At 31.1% G+C, this 16,236-nt stretch overlaps 1 protein-coding gene across 1 annotated transcript; it reads left to right on the top strand.

The window, feature by feature from the left end:
• The first annotated feature begins 12,110 nt into the window (after positions 1–12,110).
• Positions 12,111–13,232, top strand: LOC140977129 (ethylene-responsive transcription factor 1-like). The gene has a single exon (XM_073441717.1). It carries the CDS (start codon positions 12,344–12,346, stop codon positions 13,007–13,009), a length of 666 nt encoding a protein of 221 aa, XP_073297818.1. The 5' UTR covers positions 12,111–12,343; the 3' UTR covers positions 13,010–13,232.
• The last annotated feature ends 3,004 nt before the right edge of the window (positions 13,233–16,236 follow it).

Consider the following 16,236-nt stretch of genomic DNA (forward strand, 5'->3'; position numbering starts at 1 on the left):
CCACGTATGGTTTTGTAAAATGGATTCCATTTCGGAATTGATAGCCTCTTTCCATAGAGGTCCCTCAGATGAACTTATTGCTTCCTTGAAGCTTTGAGGTTCACTTTCCATCATGAAAGTGATGAAATCCGGACCAAAGGATTTCTCTGTCCTAGCTCTCTTACTACGTCTAGGTTCAATATCTTGATCAAGCTCTTGTTCTTTATCAATTGTCTCATACAATCTTTTGGATGAACTTGGTTCTTCCTTAGATTTGTATGGAAACATGTGTTCAAAGAACGAAGCATTTCTTGATTCCATTATCGTATTCTTGTGAATATCAGGTATTTGAGATTCATGTACAAGAAAACGATACGCACTACTGTTTTGAGCATATCCAATGAAAATGCAATCCACAGTTTTTGGTCCTATCTTTACTTTCTTTGGTGTGGGTACTGCTACCTTGGCAAGACACCCCCACACTCGCAAGTATTGGTAGGAAGGACTTCTACCTTTCCATAACTCATATGGACTTTTATCTTGCTTCTTTCGGGGCACCTTATTTAAAAGGTAATTTGCTGTTAAAACAGCTTCTCCCCACATGTTCTGTGGTAAACCAGAACTTAATAACAACGCATTCATCATTTCTTTCAGGGTGCGATTCTTTCTCTCTGCAATGCCATTTTGCTGAGGAGAATAAGGTGCAGTTCTTTCGTGTTTGATACCATGTTGAGCACAAAACTCAGCAAATGGTGATTCATATTCACCTCCAAGATCACTTCTTACCACCTTAATTTTATTGCTAAGTTGATTTTCAACTTCACTCTTATATTGGACAAACTTGTCAATAGCTTCATCCTTACTTTTGAGGAGATACACATAACAAAATTTTGTGATATCGTCAACAAAAGTAATGAAATATTTATTTCCACCACGAGTTTGTACACCTTTTAAATCACATACATCACTGTGAATTATATCAAGTGGTTCACTATTTCTTTCAATAGTTGGAAAAGATGATCTCTTTAGTTTTGCCTCAACACAGGTTTCACATTTGTGTTGTTTATCAATTTGGAATGCAGGTATGCTTTTCATGTTAATTAGTCTACGAATTGTATCATAATTAACGTGTCCAAGTCTACCATGCCATAAACAATAAGACTCAAGCAAGTAAGCAAATGCATTAACTTTATTCATCACAGGCTTAATAGCCATCACATTGAGTTTGAATAAATCATTACAAACATACCCTTTGCCAACAAACATTCCACTTTTCGACAAAACCACCTTATCTGACTCGAATACAATGCGGAAACCATGCTTGATAAGAAGCGACCCTGACACCAAGTTCTTGCGGATGTCAGGCACAAACAGCACATTGTTCAAAGTCAGTTCTTTTCCAGATGTCATCTTTAGGATAACTTTCCCTTCACCCTTGATCTCCGAAGTGGCGGAATTTCCCATGAATAACTTTTCCCCATTCATAGATTCCTCAAGAGTAGCAAACATCTCCTTGTCGGAGCAAACATGGCGAGTGGCACCAGTGTCGATCCACCACTCCCTTGGATTAGAACCCACCAGATTAACCTCTGATATTACAGCACAGAGATTCATGTTCGAAACCTCATGAGCAATGTTCTCTACCACATTCGCCTCTCGGTTTCTCTTCGGCTTCTTACACTCAGATGCCTTGTGACCCATACCATCACAATTGTAGCATTTTCCGGAGAACTTTTTCTTCGAAATGCCTCCCTTGGGTCCCATGTTCAACCTTTTGTTGGAAGAGGAAAATGTTCTCTTTTTCGAGCTTTGACCATGCTCGACAACATTTGCCTTAGCAGCAATAGGAGAAAACAATCGTCTTTCTGAGCTCTTATTGTCTTCCTCGATACGAAGTCGAACAATGAGCTCTTCAACATTCATCTCCTTTCGCTTGTGCTTCAAGTAATTTTTGAAATCCTTCCAAGCTGGTGGTAGCTTCTCAACAATAGCGGCCACTTGGAATGATTCGCTCAAAGTCATCCCCTCACAGTGAATCTCGTGAAGAATCACTTGGAGTTCTTGAACTTGGCTGATAACCGGCTTTGAATCCACCATTTTAAAGTCCAAAAAACGACCAACAAGAAATTTTTTGGCCCCGGCATCCTCGGTTTTGTACTTTCTGTCAAGAGATTCCCACAGTTCTTTAGCCGTTTTCTTTTCGCAAAACACGTTGTAGAGCGAATCGGCCAATCCGTTTAGTACATAGTTTCGGCATAAGAAATCAGAATGATTCCATGCCACAACCGCACTAACAGATTCAACATCTCCCTCACCCTCGTTGAGTTTAGGAGCCTCCTCGGTAAGGAATCTTGCCAGTTTCAGCATCGTCAAGTAAAACAGCATCTTCTGCTGCCACCTTTTGAAGTCCACACCAGTGAACTTCTCAGGTTTTTCACCGTGACTGGCTGGAACAGTAACCGCAGCAGCACGTGGGGTAACACGAGGGACAACTTGAGGAGGGACAACATGACCAGTTTCCCTTTGCACATTGGTTTCAGTAGTCATATCTGAAATAACACGTAATGAGTAATCTGTTTTAAGATTGTTAGAAAAATTGCTAAAACCAGTAGCGTAAAAACAAACTTGTAGAGATAAAGTAATAACCGAAACAAGTGTGATGTTTATAGTATGACTATTATGTAAAAGAAAACAAAACCAAACCGAGGCCTGTAGCATGTACAGTTTCCTTAAAACAGATTCGCCCTCTCCGGTATGTGCTTCGAGGTTTCAGCGGACGTCTGTTTCCCAGGATACAACGGAACAACCAGCAGTGACTTAGCACGAGACACTACTACGGCGAACTGAAACCGTACCTTTACTTTATCACCGAGATTTTACGAGAGGCCAAATGGAAAGATAACAATATGTAATGCAAGAGAGAGCTTGAAAGAGAGAAAATTTCATGTACTTGAAATGAGGAAATGAACCCACTATTTATAAGCCCCAAAATGCACACCAAGAGTCATGGAAGATTAATTAACTCAATTAATCTTCTCATTAACTCAAAAATATGAAGAGTCAAAACTCTTCAATTAACTCAAGAATGTGGAGAGCCAAAAGACACTCCCACATTCATGAGACACAATTTTTTATTCAACCTTTAAATTTTTATTAAAATTTCCAACACTAGCCACCGTGGTTAAGGAGTCCTGTGAGCTGAAATCTCATATCTATGGTAGAGTTCTATCTCAACAAGAAATCTACCCTTATAATGTAACTAACTCATCATGTATCTATAAATAAATACCATATATTTGTTACGATTTCAGACATACTCTTGCTCATTTAGCATTGTTATATCTCTAAGTTTTGCTCATCGGACTAACTTAAGCATCGAAGTGATTACGCTGGGAAATTTTTTGACGCCCCTAACCTTTTTTCTATCTGTTTGTGCAGAAATCAGAGCCCCGACTCGACCTATTCGGCTGTGAAAATTTGAAAGTTCTGCTCTCTAAATCAAATCCGAGATAAAATTTTGAGATCATTATATTATTATTACTAAAGTAATAATATTAAAAATTATTAAGACAAAAGTGATGAGGTTTTAGATATGGTTGTCGTATAATAATGGTAGTTTTTGAGTGGTACTGAAATGGTCCACATACTTAGCATTCTCGGGTCTTCCACCATTATCTTCTTTTCCTTGCAACTTCCTTTGCAGCCGTGCGACGATTTTTTATTCTTAATTTTTTTTAAAAAAAACTATTATTACATATTAAATTTAGTTTTAAAATATAATAAGATGGAATTCCTATTTCTTTTTCAAAAAATACATCCAAATTTCCTGAGTCTAACACTATTTAATTGTCAAAATCGAGTCGTACAAGAAGACAAGTCAACTTTGTGAGACATATATTATATTTGAGTCACTCATAAAAAATATTATTTTTATGTCAAAATTAATATTTATCATGATAAATATAAGTAAGATTGACTCATCTCACAAATAATAAAAATTTGTGAAAACATTTCAAAAGAAACATACTAAATGTGATAATAATGGCAGAGAAGAGTAAACAAAAATACAATTTCGATCTACTTTTCTTTTCAGAAAAATAAAGCATGTACTATGTCATAGTTCATAGTTTGAAGTTTTTTTTTTCAATGGTGAGTTTTTTTAGCAATCACAATTTATTTTTTCCAATAAAGAAAAACCCTTCATTTTATAAGTGTGGTACTTTTAACAAAACTAATTTTTAAGTGGAAGAATTATAAATATATTAAATAATTTAATATAAACTATTTCTTAGTTAAAAACTACTTTAGAAAAATATAGATGTCCAGAGAACAAACAAGTAGAATACGAACACTAACAAATTGATTAAAATAAATTTAAAAAAGAAAACTGTGCATTTTAATTGGTAAATGTTGAATATATATTCTCAAACCAAACGTCTATTTTTGTGACTTAAAACCCGCAATGGCTATCTTTCGTTGAAATCCACGATCGCTATCTTTCGATACACACCAGATAAATCCTTAAACTAACATAATAGCCTACAAAATGTAAACTACATTAGTCAAGATAAATTATACCACACAAACTTGATCGAGAAAATTTCATCACAACAATCAATCCGGATTTGGATCCTTCGTCTCATTTCTTCTGACAATTTTTTAATTTTATTTGACATTGTGTGTGAGGTCCATAAAATGATCAACTGATAATCTTATATAAAAATGCATACCACCAGATGCTGTGTTTTCAGCCACAATAGATAATCCAAATCCCAATCAATCCACTTATATGAACTGAAGACCGCAACAGATGGACTTGGAAATTTAAATAACCAAAGATGAAGACAAACAAATTGGTCAAATTTATACTATTAATTATATTAAGCGAGATATCTTTTTACTAATCAAATTTCGTATAACTGTGTTATATCAAACTAAATTGACATACATGACCCTCACTGCATCATTTTATTGATTTTATTTTTTCTAAATTGCCTTTTTTAAAAAATATTCGATCCTATTATTAAAGAAATGAGATAGGTAATTATTTTTGAAATTATATTTTAACTAATTTATTATATTTTAAATTAAACAAAAATCATTTCTATTTATAAAAATAAATTTTATCTTGCACATACACTGTGTGCTCTTTTTTTTTTTTTTTTAATACCTAGACTTTTATGCAACATAGTAATTTAAAACTTACTTTTCTCCTCTTGGAAATAATAATATTTCTTAAACCTCCGTACAAACTTGACTTTCATGGGAACTTTTTTTTGCGCCAATCGTCCACTTCCAAAATAATGATATGGCCCACCCTTATTAATAATGAATTTAAAATTAATATTCATGTAATTGAGTAACGTCCAGGTATTTTACGTAGGTCCAATCCCCCATTCAAGTTTCTTGCGCCAAGGGGGATGTACATTTGTCCCTTTTGTTAGAATTATGATCATTTCACCCATTTCCATTCCATCACACAAGATACATGAATATGAATTTATATATATATATAAATTCAACTAATAGTTTTCATCAATGATGACGCATATCAAAATTGTATATTTGATAAGTGAGTGTTCATATATGTGTGTGAACAACATATCAAAACTATATATATATATAGTGATACCCTAGAAAAGGCTCGTGTCGTTCTTGGACTCGGTCGGAAAGAAATAACTTAAACGAATCAAATTCCAATTTGCTCCAAAGAGTAGAGCGTGTGTAAAATTTAGACAGGGTCCTATAACCCGGACATGGTCCTCTTGCCCCGATAGAGTACTCTCGCCCGGCCAGGGTCCTCCAGCCCGGCAGGGTCCTCTCACCCGACCAGGGTTCTTTCTCCCGGACAGGGTTCAAGTCACTCGACTAGTATGGGTCACCATGCATCATTAGCATGATAATCAGTACACATGACAAGACCCGAACAATATGGGTCGACAGGCCTACTAACAGATGACATGACATGGGCAGTTGTCAGAGTACAGGGCATTGGCAGTTGTCAGAGTACAGAGCATGTGCAATTGTCAGATGACAGGGCATGGGCAGCTATCTAATCAGGAACAATGTTCATGAACTATAATCGAGGTCATCTTCTCTCCTATAAAATACCAGATTTGCTCATTTAATAGATATGACAATCTAATGTATTCAATAAATTATCTATCTACTTGGTGAACATTTTACTGACTTGAGTGTCAGAGTGGTTACGCTGGAAACCATTCCGACGCCCCATTGACATTATCTTGTTGAGTATGTACAGATTGTCTGACTCGCGAGACCAGGATAGAGCACCCGGGAGACCAGGCTAGACCACCCGGGAGACCAGGCTAAAGCACCCAGGCAGACCATACCAGACCATCCGGAAGATCAGATCAGGTCATACTCATCAAATCATGTCAAAATCTTTACAGGGAAAGTAAACTTATCAGCTCGGATAGATTGCCTACCGAAGCTCATCCAATCTACCTAGACATCATCATATAGTGTTTGAATGCACGAGGTGATTTGTGGCTTAGAGGAAAAATGGAGCTAATTGGACTTGCGTTTCTAGTTTGGATTTTGACCATGTAATATTTGTTTATAGAAACAGCGATGCCACATGTTTAATAAACTTTTTAGGACATAAATATTTTTATTGTTTGTATATAATTGATGGGATACCTGTTGATTAAATTGGACAAACTCAGTATCTTTTGAATTTGTTTGTTGCAATTGCAGGTCAAATATTTTGTTTCAAGATATATTATACATTAATTCAAGCCAAATCGTGTTATTATCTAACATATTCTAATTTGATCTTCCCACCATTTTACCATTTTTTAGATGAATTTTGATATTCATAATTTGAGTCTAAGTTTCAATTTTGTTTAAATATGGTAATAACCACTAGAATTTGGAGTAAGTTTTATTTTCGTCGTTACATAAGTTAAATAGTAAGAAACTCAAATTCATCTACTTATTTGCAATTTGATTATACATGTCACAATGGATTTCAAATGACAACAATATTATAAGAATTTGATATTCATCGTGATTAGTATAATTATAGTGTAATAAGTAGAGAGATGAATTTGAGTATCTTTTGTGTAACTTATCTAACAATGAAAAAAATATTTAAATCAATCCATTTCAAATACTTCACACTAGAGTTCAACTTTTAACATTATTCATTATTTTAAAATTTTGTTATTTTTAAATGATTATTTTATTATGTCCTACAAAATATCATTAAAAAAACCATCAATAAAGTTTTTATTTTATTTTAACTTAATAAATAGATTTTTATATAAATATATTATTTTAGAGTTGATCTCTTATTAGATGATCTCATAGATCCATATCAATAAGATGGATTGATCCGATCTGTATCTGGAGTGAAAAGTAATATTTTTGACATAAAAAATAATATTTTTCATAGATCAAGTCGAATACGAGATTCGTCTCACAAAATTACGACCCGAAATCACAACCAAGCGGCATTAGTTTCTAGTAATGGCAATGGTCAGCACGGATTAATTAATTAAATAGATCATCTCTTGCAATGATTGTATTTAGGTTGTTTATTGAATTTGATGTTGTGAGACAAATGATTATATATTTTATAATCGAATCAACACACCGAAGAGGAATAGGAAGTTCAATCGTTCGATTCTTCGACTGACGTTAAAAAAAAAATGCTGAAACATTCACCATTCTTTACGCAAGTAGAAATAAAAAATAGATACAGGCATAGTAGAGATCCACTCGATAAAATTATTTTAATAATGATATTTATTATATTTAATTATTATACGATAATCGATTATGAAAAAAAAAATTATTATTTGGTTACCTATTTTTCCTAGAAGCGTCCACACTTTATTTGCTCATCCAAATTGTATACAATCCCTGAGGTCTAGACAGCTAAAATTCTAAATAGGAAATCAAATCAAAATTAAAATAAAATTTGAATTGATGTTATCTGGTAGAGAAATTAACGAACACAAAAACTCTTGTGAGACGGTCTCACGGATCAATTTCGTGGGTCGGATTTCTTATTTTTGTTATCCATGAAAAAATATTAATTTTTATGCTAAGAGTATTATTTTTTATTGTGAACATCGGTAGGGTTGACCCGTCTCACATATAAAAATTTGTGAGACCGTCTCATAAGAGATCTACTCAATATATATACGTATCTATATATATTGAGTAAAATATGAATATATTTTGGAGTTGTTCAAAAGGTGGGTGACAAAATCGCAAGTCCGTGTGATAGAAAAGTTTGGACAACACATAATATATTTAAGCTTATTATATCCTTGTGGTCAAATATAAGACCATTAAACTATAAAACGCATGCAATAAAGTCCAATTTTCAATTTTTTTGAATGTTGAAAATGCTCCTTGATTAATAAAAGATGTATTCAAATATTTTGAAAGATAACAAGATAATAATTGTGGGACACAATTACTAAAATATATAAACACTAACATAACAGCGCAAACATATCTACAATATGTCCATCTATTATCTATCTATTACTATTATAAATATATGAGTTTGAATTGTTAATTTACATATATGTTTTTATCTTTATTAAATAACAATCATTAACACATGTCTCTTTGTTTGTTTGTTTTTTCATCTATTAATTAATGAAATCTAAAATAAATTGAAGAAAAATGAAATTTAGCTTCATTTTTTGGAATGAAATTTACACTTCATTTTTTAAAAAACTATAAATATATGGAATTGAAGAAAAATGAAATTTAACTTCATTTTTTGGAATGAAATTTACACTTCATTTTTTTAAAAAAACTATAGATATATGGCTTTGAATTGTGAATTTACATGTATGTCATCATCTTCATTAAATAATAATCATTAATACATGAATCTTTGTTTGTTTGTTTGTTTTTTTTTCATATATTAATTAATTAAATCTAAAATAAATTGATGAAAAATGAAATTTAACTTTTATTTTTTGGAATGAATTTACACTTAATTTTTTAAAAAAATTATATCTTTAATGAAATTTAAAATAATAATAATATTAAATACATGTTTTTTTTCTCAGCTATTAATATATTTTTAAAAAATATTCAAAAAAGATGAAATGTAACCATTTCTTTTGGAACGAAATTTACACTGTATTATAAATCGAAGGAAAATGAAGTTTACGCCTTTCTTCAAAATTTTATATTTCTCTAATTTTTGAGCACGCCTTTCTTGAGACGGTTTCATGGATATATATCTTCGAGACGAGTCGACTCGGTCATTTCTCGAGTGAAAATAATGTATTTTCATGATTCGGGTCGGATAGGAGACATGTTTCACAAAATTGACGCGCAAAACAGCCTCATAGAAGTTTATATGCCAAATTTATTTTTAACTTGATTAAATTAATATATATGATAACGCAAATAATAATAATTAATACATATTTGTTTGTTTTTTCCATCTGTTAATTAATAGATTCTAAAATAAATAAAAGAAAACTGAAATTTAGCTTTTAAAAAAAATGAAATTCACATTCCATTATTTTAAAAAAAATTAATTAAAAACATTACACTCCTTTAAAAAAAACTATATCTTTAATAAAATCTAAAATAATAATAATAAATATATGTTTTATTGTTTGTTTTTTCTCAGCTATTAATGAATTCTAAAATAAATTGAAAAAAATGAAATTTAGCTAGTATTTTTTGAAATGGAATTTATAATCTATTTTTTTAAAAAAAACTATATCTTTAATAGAATTTAAAATAAATAGATGAATAATAAATTTTGTACTCCTTTATTTTAAAATGAATTATATCCTTATTTTAAAAATAATTATTTTTGTTTGATTTATATTTTTTTCTTTTTGTTTGATTTATTAACTTCATCTTTATTTATTTATTTTTTTGAAAGTCCTTTCGTTTGATTTTTTTAATTAATTATGAATTTAAAATAAATCGAATAAAAAATGAAATATATGCTCTTGTTCAAAATTTTATAGTTCTCTAATTTTTGAGTAGGTATTCTGTAAACCGGTCTCATGGATATATATACCTGATATGGGTCGACCCAGTCTATTTTTGAAGTGAAAAAAAATGTTTTTCCTTGTTCCGGGTGGATAAGAGACATTTCAAAAAATTGACCCGTAAAACAGTCACATAAGAGTTTTGTGCCAATTTTTATTTTTAATTTGAGTAAATTAACATCCATGAATAACATAAATAATAATAATAAATTTGAAAACTCTAATAAAATTGTGTGAATTTACATGTACGTCTTTATTTCCGTTAAATAATATTAATGAATATGTGTATTTTTTTTGTTTGTTTTTTCACATATTAATGAATTTTACAATAAATTGAAAAAAAAGGAATTTTATTTTCGAAAAAGATATTAATGAATGTTACAATAAATTGAAGAAAAATGAAAATTTATTTTTGGAATGAAATTTACACTTCAAAATTTTTTAAAAAAAAATACATCTTTAATGTAATTTATAATAAGCGACACAATGTCAGAAGCTTAACGCATGAAAATTTATCAGAAGTTTACTCATTCCAGTACTACTTTCACACATGCACGCTTAACCCAACAAAACTGAATGATAGTGAAAGATTAATCTTTTAGTTCAAACATTTCTTGATCCTTATGTCAAAAGTTATATTTGTATTCAAGACACGACTTTTATTTCTTATAGTTGTGATATATCATGCAAAGCCATATACTAAGCTAATCGTGAACATAATGAGGATTGCACTAATGTGGGTGTCAATGAGCCAAATCATAAAACCCTATGCATGACAAACATAAATAATTGATCGGTGGCATAAGAGAACACTTTAAAAGAATCAAAACGAGTTTAAATTGATTTTATGTGTAATAAATACTCTTATATACATGAAAGTGATAGCAAACGAGGAATAAAAATAAATTCAAATCGTTTTTATGTGAAACAAATTACTCTTACATCTACAGTTACTTAAAATGATTTAGAATATTTTTAACATTTTCTTATGTTTTTTAAATATTTTTTTGCTCGAAAATATAAGTTTTTAAAAATATTACATTTTTCTCCATGTTTTATGTCATGTCAAATTTTCATCGATGAATATTTGTAGAACTTGTAGCTATTTTTTCAAGAACGTGATTCATGTATAGAATTTTATAACTTCAAGATATATTATGGAAAATTTAGAAATTATAGTTGTTGTAAAAAAAATTTAATTGATATATTTGTTTTTTTGTTTTATTACTTTGAATACTCATAGTCTGACTATATTATTTTTACAATTTTAAGGTTGTAAATGTTAGAGTGATAGTAAGAATATGGTTCTGATTATGGATCACATTAATAAATATTATAATATTTAGACAAAATATCACATTAATATATACTTATATGTATATCAATCATAAAACAAGCCAATTATATTAGTTTTCAAGAACTCAATCAAAAATAAAATCTGAACTTTACCAAGGTATCGTAGATTGGATAATTGTTGAAAAATAAAAAATAATGAGAGTAAGATGATAAATTCAAGACAGCTGCAACACACATACATATCTTCTAGTTTATTTAAATATCTGATATTGCGTCAAACAGTGCATACACTAAACGACCATTCGACATACTCTATTGAAGGTCAATCTATCATATTAATCCTTTAATTATCTTATGAGTGTAGCTCTATTTCTCATGTATCTGGAATTTACAGTGAATAAAAAAAAACAGAGGTTAAGTATTTGAAGATTTAGTGAGGTAATAATCTAGATTGTCATTTATATATCAAATAAATTGATATTCTACCAAAAATTTAATCAATATATTATTACGGTGTATTGCAATGAACATAACTAAAAATTTGAAATTTTTATAACAAAATCTAAAGAAACAAATACAAAGTTTTCTCCAAACAAAAAATTGTTTCTAGTGAGGTGGTAATTACTAGAGAGGGTGATGCCAACATCTTGTCTTCCGAATTCCCACTTGCCTCATAAATCACGTGGTTCTCAAATCTTTCCAAATTACCCACTTGCCCACTTGCTCTCCTTCATCTAGAACCTCACTGGCCCCATCCGATCCACCTACATTAAATTCACCACAGCAAACAACAATACTAACAACTTTTTTTTTTAATATATAAAATAAAAATAGTTCAAAAAGTACCAAAAATCTTTTAATTGTGCGCTTATATTAATGAACAGATGAGCTACGGAGGTTTCGCCTTGGGGTACATGCATCTTCTCTTTTCAATTCAACCTTCAAAATTCAGAAATTTCATTTAATCTCTTGATCTCCAATCCCTTTTGCTAAATTTGATCGAAGCTTCTCGAAAATCCAAGATTAATTCTTTGAAGCTTAGAATTGATCAAGAACTCATGTACCAGCCAGCTTTCAACGATTTGAATACGCCGGTGAGTTTCCCGGTGTTTTTCCGGAGCTCTAGTTTCAGCAGTCTGGTGCCGTGTTTAACTGAAACCTGGGGAGACTTGCCGTTAAAAGTTGATGATTCAGAAGATATGGTGATTTACGGTCTATTGCGTGACGCCGTCAGTGATGGGTGGACACCGTTTAACAACGTTAAAGTGGAGCCGGAGGAGCGGAGCATATCCGCAGCGAAAACAGAATTATCTCCGATGATGGCGGCGCCGGTGGTGGGTAGATATACAGGGAGGCACTATCGAGGGGTGAGGCGTCGGCCGTGGGGGAAGTTCGCGGCGGAGATAAGAGACCCGTCTAAGAACGGCGCGAGGGTGTGGCTGGGAACATATGAAACGGCCGAAGAAGCGGCTTCGGCTTACGACAGAGCGGCTTACAGAATGCGTGGCTCGAAGGCTTTACTGAATTTTCCGCACAAAATCGGCTTGAATGAGCCGGAGCCTGTAAGGGTGATGGCTAAGCGGCGATCTCCTGAGACGTCGGTATCGACGGTCTCATCCGGTTCGGGTAGCGGCTCGCCAAAGCGGAGGAAGCAAGGTGTCACGGCTGATCATGCCGAGCCGGAAGTGGAAAGCCAATCCAATGAGCTTCAAATTGGGTGCTAGATGAGAGGAATAGCCATTTGGCGAAATGCTATTGGTTGGATGAATATGAGGGGAAAATTATGGTAGGGCGTGTTTGGTTTGTTTGTGTGTAGAAAACTGGTAATTTTGTCCCACGTGCTTTTAGTGGGCTGATTAAACATATTTAATTAATGTGTGCAAAATAAACCGAGCCTTCGGTGGCCAATAGGCAATACCGGAAAAAAAAGACAACACAATATTTTTTATTTTGTTTTTTTTTTAAAGGATATTTTTTATTTTGTTTTAATCATTATATTTTTTTTAACAAAATAGTCAATTCTTGTAGTTGTATGGTAAGAGATACGTAAAAAAAACCACACAAATCGAATTAATAGCATGAACAAGAGAATATTTGATTGGGCATGGTGAGTGTCTATAAATATAACTAAAATCTGCTAAAGTTAGTTAGAGATTAAATAGTCTGGAATATAATATATGAGATAGTTCGACACGATCTATATTTTCAATGAATTTTTGATATGGAAAACAATATTATTTTATGAGTCAAGTCAAATAGAAGATTCGTCTAAACAAAATTAATCAGTGAAACCGTCTCATATGAGTTTTTGTCTCGAAATTTATATATATTAAAAAACGGTTTACTGATAGTTTTTCCACGGATCGAGATAAATTTACAATAGATAATTTATTTTAGGAAGTTATTTGACGAGAAAAAGTCGAGAACAAATCAAATTTCATAGCTATTTTTTGTTCAACTCGCATAAAACCCCCTTAGCTTAATCTTAGAATGTTTGTTCGTAACTTTTTTTGTCCAACCTCTTACAGCAACTATACTCCCAAATATTTTGATCAACCGCTTTAATTTTATATCTAAAGTTGTTACTCTTAAATATTACTTTAAAAATGTTTCAACAATTCATGTTTATTCTCACACATATCTTATAGATAGGTCGAATATATGGACTCGTAACCCATGAAAAAATATATTGGTAGATCTTCATCTTCAAAAAGAAAAAAAGTATACATTGGTAGAATTATAATATTCACGACATATGATTAACGTTTGAAGATGACAATTAACCTAAATATCTACGACAAAATTTCCTATCATTATCTGAGAGAAGTATTGGATAAGTATTGCAACTTGGTTTTTCACTATTATTATTATGTTATTAAGGACCACCCTCATTTCAACAATAAATAAATTTAATAAGTTTTTTGCCAAATAGAATAAAAATTTTATTAAATTGAAATTACAGCCTCAATACTCAAAAGTCAAAGAGTATGTCTCTTGTAAAACGATCTTACGAATCTTTATCTATAAGACGGGTTAATCGTACCGATATTCACAATAAAAAGTAATACTCTTAGCATAAAAAGTAATACTTTTTCATGAATGACCCAAATAAAAAGATCACTCTCATAAAATACAATCCGTAAAACCGTCTCATATAAGTTGTTGCCAAAGTTGAAAACACCTCATGAAACCTAAAAGTAACCATTTAATTCTTCAAAACCTGTAGATCCCATTTCGTAATTTTCCTCGGAAAAATAAACGAAGAAAATTTCATATCAGAAGGGTGTTAGTTTCGAGAAGTTTTAATTTATTAGTCATTTACTCATTGGAATAATTGAGCCAATATATATTATATATATTAATTTTCTTGTCCAAGTTCACACATAATTCATTTGAAATAACCAATAGAATTTTATGACAGTCAACGCATATATAAAAGAATAGCTTTTTTGTAAGACGGTTTCATATATCTTTATCTGTGAGATAGCCTATCGACATTCACAATAAAAAATAATACTCTTAGCATAAAAAGTAATATTTTTCATGGATGACCCAAATAAGATATCCGTTTCACAAAATTCGACCAGTGAGACTGTCTCACACAAATTTTTGTCCATATAAAATTGTCTTGTATCTCACGAATCTATAATTAATTTTCACTGGTCTGGAGTACAAATCAAACTAGAACCCCTTGTTTCACCAAACCATCGAAAAATCAAATATTTCCACCAAAAATAATATCTCAGGTTCAAACTGAACTTCATGAATAATATGTTGTTAATCTCAACGAATTGTCAGGAGTTCGATACACCTTACAGACATTTTTTCGGGCGAATCTGTCACACAGAGAATATCTAGTACGATTTATTTAGCTAACGTGACTTACAGGTTATTACGTTAGTCAAATGTTTACTTAATGAGCATAGAAAGGCAGTGGTTGTGAGTTCCATCGACATAATGATAATGATAATGATAATGATAATGATAATAATAATAATAATAGTATGTCATTAATTGATTAGTAATAATGTAATATTTGAATTAATCAAGATATATTAAATTATTAATTAGTTGAAAATGTCAAATTTCGTTGAACTTTATATCAATGTAAATTAACCTTTGCATTTGTCAAACTTCCTCTTTCTACTGCTTCCTTTTCCTTTCAAACTTTTCGAAAACATCTTATCCTTTGAAATGTTGACCAAAAATGTTGCAGGTAACGAAGAAATAGGCACGCGTTAATTTAAGTAAGAACGAACAAATCCATAATACTTGCAAAGTCACTGCATGTGAGAATGATCATTTAAAAATTGCTCATTCATTAGAATTTAATGAAACTCGTTTATTGGATACAATAATTATCTTTTTTAGGAGAACGATCAGCACATGTCGTTTGGACTGATGATATATGATTTAAATGACTGAAGTTACACTGTTAGTACTATTTGTAATTTTTAGTATGACGACAAACGTTTGATCTTATAATTGGTATAAGAGATAAGATCATGTGTTTGATTCTCATGGATGACAAGAAATACAATTATTGGGAGTGATTATTTGCACGCAATGATTGCATGATAGGAAATTGATCGAAATGAGGCGCTTGAGATATTGTATGATTTAAAATATTAGAGTTGCATTGTCGCAACTAATTATAACTTTTAGAGAAACGACAAGTGTTCAACCCTACATATCTAATAAATAATTAAAAATGTGTGCTTGATTATAGTTTCCTGAAATTTGTTAGTAAGAGAATATTTGATTAAAAATTTACATAATGATTTTTTTGGTGTTAATGGTATTTTTTTAAAAAAAATTAGAGATACATTAAGTTTTAAAAAGATTATAAATGATATTTTTACAAGTTTTTTTTTTTTAATAATTAGTTAGAACAACAATTTTAACAGGATAAAAGGCAAAATTTTTTTAAATTTATATTCTGTGATTATTT

The sequence above is a fragment of the Primulina huaijiensis genome, chromosome 5 (genome assembly GCF_012295235.1).
Source record: "Primulina huaijiensis isolate GDHJ02 chromosome 5, ASM1229523v2, whole genome shotgun sequence".
Taxonomy (NCBI): Eukaryota; Viridiplantae; Streptophyta; class Magnoliopsida; order Lamiales; family Gesneriaceae; genus Primulina; species Primulina huaijiensis.

Bases quoted from the DNA above. Each gene is read 5' to 3' on its own strand.
- LOC140977129 (XM_073441717.1), top strand. From the start codon at position 12,344: ATGTACCAGCCAGCTTTCAACGATTTGAATACGCCGGTGAGTTTCCCG.